We start from the raw sequence: 2,008 nt of genomic DNA, 5'->3' as shown, positions 1-2,008 counted from the left end.
GTCAGAGACCACTGCACTGCAGGGAGGGTGATGGGGATGACCCAGCCCTGCCCTCACAGTCCCTGGGAGCGAGGGCTGGGGACAGGGAAAGGGTCACCCCAGTGCTCCCCCCAAAGCCTGTCCTCTCCCTGTGCCTCTGACATTTGCCTGAGCTCCCACCACGCACATTCTTCTGCAGCCAGAAAGAACCACCTCCTCTTCACTGAGAGGAGGAGTCTGGGCTGCATCTGAACCCTGGCTGTGGTAGGAGGGGATCCCCTTTTCCCCCACAGCTCCCCAGGCAGGAGGGACCCCATGAGAACAGGGGCCCCTTGGAAAATACAGACTCTAAACTGCTCCAGTGTAGATGTTGATCCCAGATACAGCAAATGTGTCACCTGGGGGGGGCTGGGAGAGACCTTGCCTCTCTCTGCACCTTGGGGTCTTCTGAGCACAAGGAACCCCCAGCAACTGTGAGCTCCTTGCACACTCACCTTGTTGAGAAAATATTCCAGTTTTTGGCAAATAATGTAGATTTTTAATGTAAGAAAACAGACTGAGCACAGAGACACCTGCCAGCCTGGAATAGCTGATGCTTTCAGTGACACTGCTTGATGTGGGGAACAAATACAATTCTCAAGGACTCAGTGCTGGATCCTGGGATAGTGTCACTCCCATCAGATCCAAGAGGGGACAGGACAGTTGTAGGACAAGAAGCAGGGCAGAGCTCAGAGTGAGGTCCTGCTGGCTCCCAGGGGAAAGAAGAGCTCCCTGGTACTTGGAGGGGTCATTGATGTATTACAGGGAAAAGTAGCACTGCAGCATCTCATGACACCCCCCCCTGCCTCCAAGAAACCTTAGGCTGGAAAGCGGTTTTCCACAGAATTCTCCATGTTCCAGTTGCATGGCTGCAGCTCCAGGGGCTGAGCCAGTTGCTACCCAGGCAGAGCTGTGTCCTGCCCCCTCACGGGGCTCAGCCCAGACCTCTGTGTGCCCACTCCTCGTTTTTACACCACTGCCTGTGCAGAGGACAAAGCTACAGCTGTATGTGGCTGCAATTTTACACCATTTGCTTTTAGAAGGTTGATCAAATTCCTCAAACCCGCTGCCCTAGCACAGCCACAGCAGCCTGTCAGCCTAATTCCAGTCAGGATTTCAAAAACCACAAACACCCCCTGGTTTTGACCATGACCGTAGGTTTAGTATGCCAGAAGTTACTGTTGAGATGTGTTATTTCCAAAATACTACTGCAGGCTCTTAGTCATAAGAAGCTTGGACAGACGATAAAAACCAGCACAGCACAGCCCCTCCTGGCCAGGTATGCCCTGCGCCTCCCACCCACGGGCATGAGGGTTCCCTTCAGATCCAAGAGGACCCTGGGGAAGCACTCCTGCCAGGTTGTGCTGGATGCAAGTGAATGCTCAGGCTCTAATTTCTTTATCCTTCTCCTGTACTTGCCAGACGCCCCCAGTCCTGGTGGGGCCTTGCTCAGAGGCGCTTGCTCTGGCTGCAGATGGTGCACAGGAGGCTGCTGTTGGCCAGGGCGAAGGGTTTGCCCATCAGCGGCGTCTCACACTCCAGGCAGGCAAAGTGCTTCTTGTGCCAGGCCAGCCCTTCTGCCTGCTGGTAGTCCTCCGAGAAGATGATCTACGACACAGACAGAGAGACACCACTGCTTACTGCCACCTTCTCGCCAAGCTGGAGTGTGCAGGAGCAGGGACAGCCACCCTACACCTCCCACCAAACCCATCAACCGTGGAGGCTTTGGGAATGGGTACAGAAAAGAATCACAACATGCTCTGGGTTAGAAGGGACCTGTAAAGGTCACCTCATTCCAACCCCCTGCCATGGGCAGGGACACCTTCCAGCAGAGCAGGTTGCTCAGAAGCCCTGACTGAGCCTGTGCCAGGATCCTGGCACTGGCAGCAGCAGAGAGACCAGTCGGTCCCTATCCTGGCACTGGTTGGATCAGGGGGCTCTGGGTGGTCCCTGGGGGAATCAGGGGGCTCTGGCAGAGAGGGGGGGTTCA

The 2,008-nt window shown here is 55.5% G+C and overlaps 1 protein-coding gene across 3 annotated transcripts in view; it reads right to left on the bottom strand.

Moving 5' to 3' along the window:
* Nucleotides 1-498: 498 nt before the first annotated feature.
* The window catches only part of LMCD1 (LIM and cysteine rich domains 1), a 36,026-nt gene continuing 34,516 nt past the window's right edge, over nt 499-2,008 (bottom strand). For all 3 annotated transcript variants that reach the window (XM_027910001.1, XM_027910002.1, XM_027910000.1), the window contains one exon: nt 499-1,626. In XM_027910001.1, coding sequence (XP_027765802.1) covers nt 1,468-1,626 — 159 coding nt within the window. In that variant the 3' untranslated portion in view covers nt 499-1,467. The remainder of the gene's footprint in view (nt 1,627-2,008) is intronic.

This window comes from Empidonax traillii, unplaced genomic scaffold (genome assembly GCF_003031625.1).
Source record: "Empidonax traillii isolate 1590-97213 ecotype Southwest subspecies unplaced genomic scaffold, ASM303162v1 scaffold2602:size36902, whole genome shotgun sequence".
NCBI lineage: Eukaryota > Metazoa > Chordata > Aves > Passeriformes > Tyrannidae > Empidonax > Empidonax traillii.
This window is presented reverse-complemented; position numbering and strand designations above follow the sequence as displayed.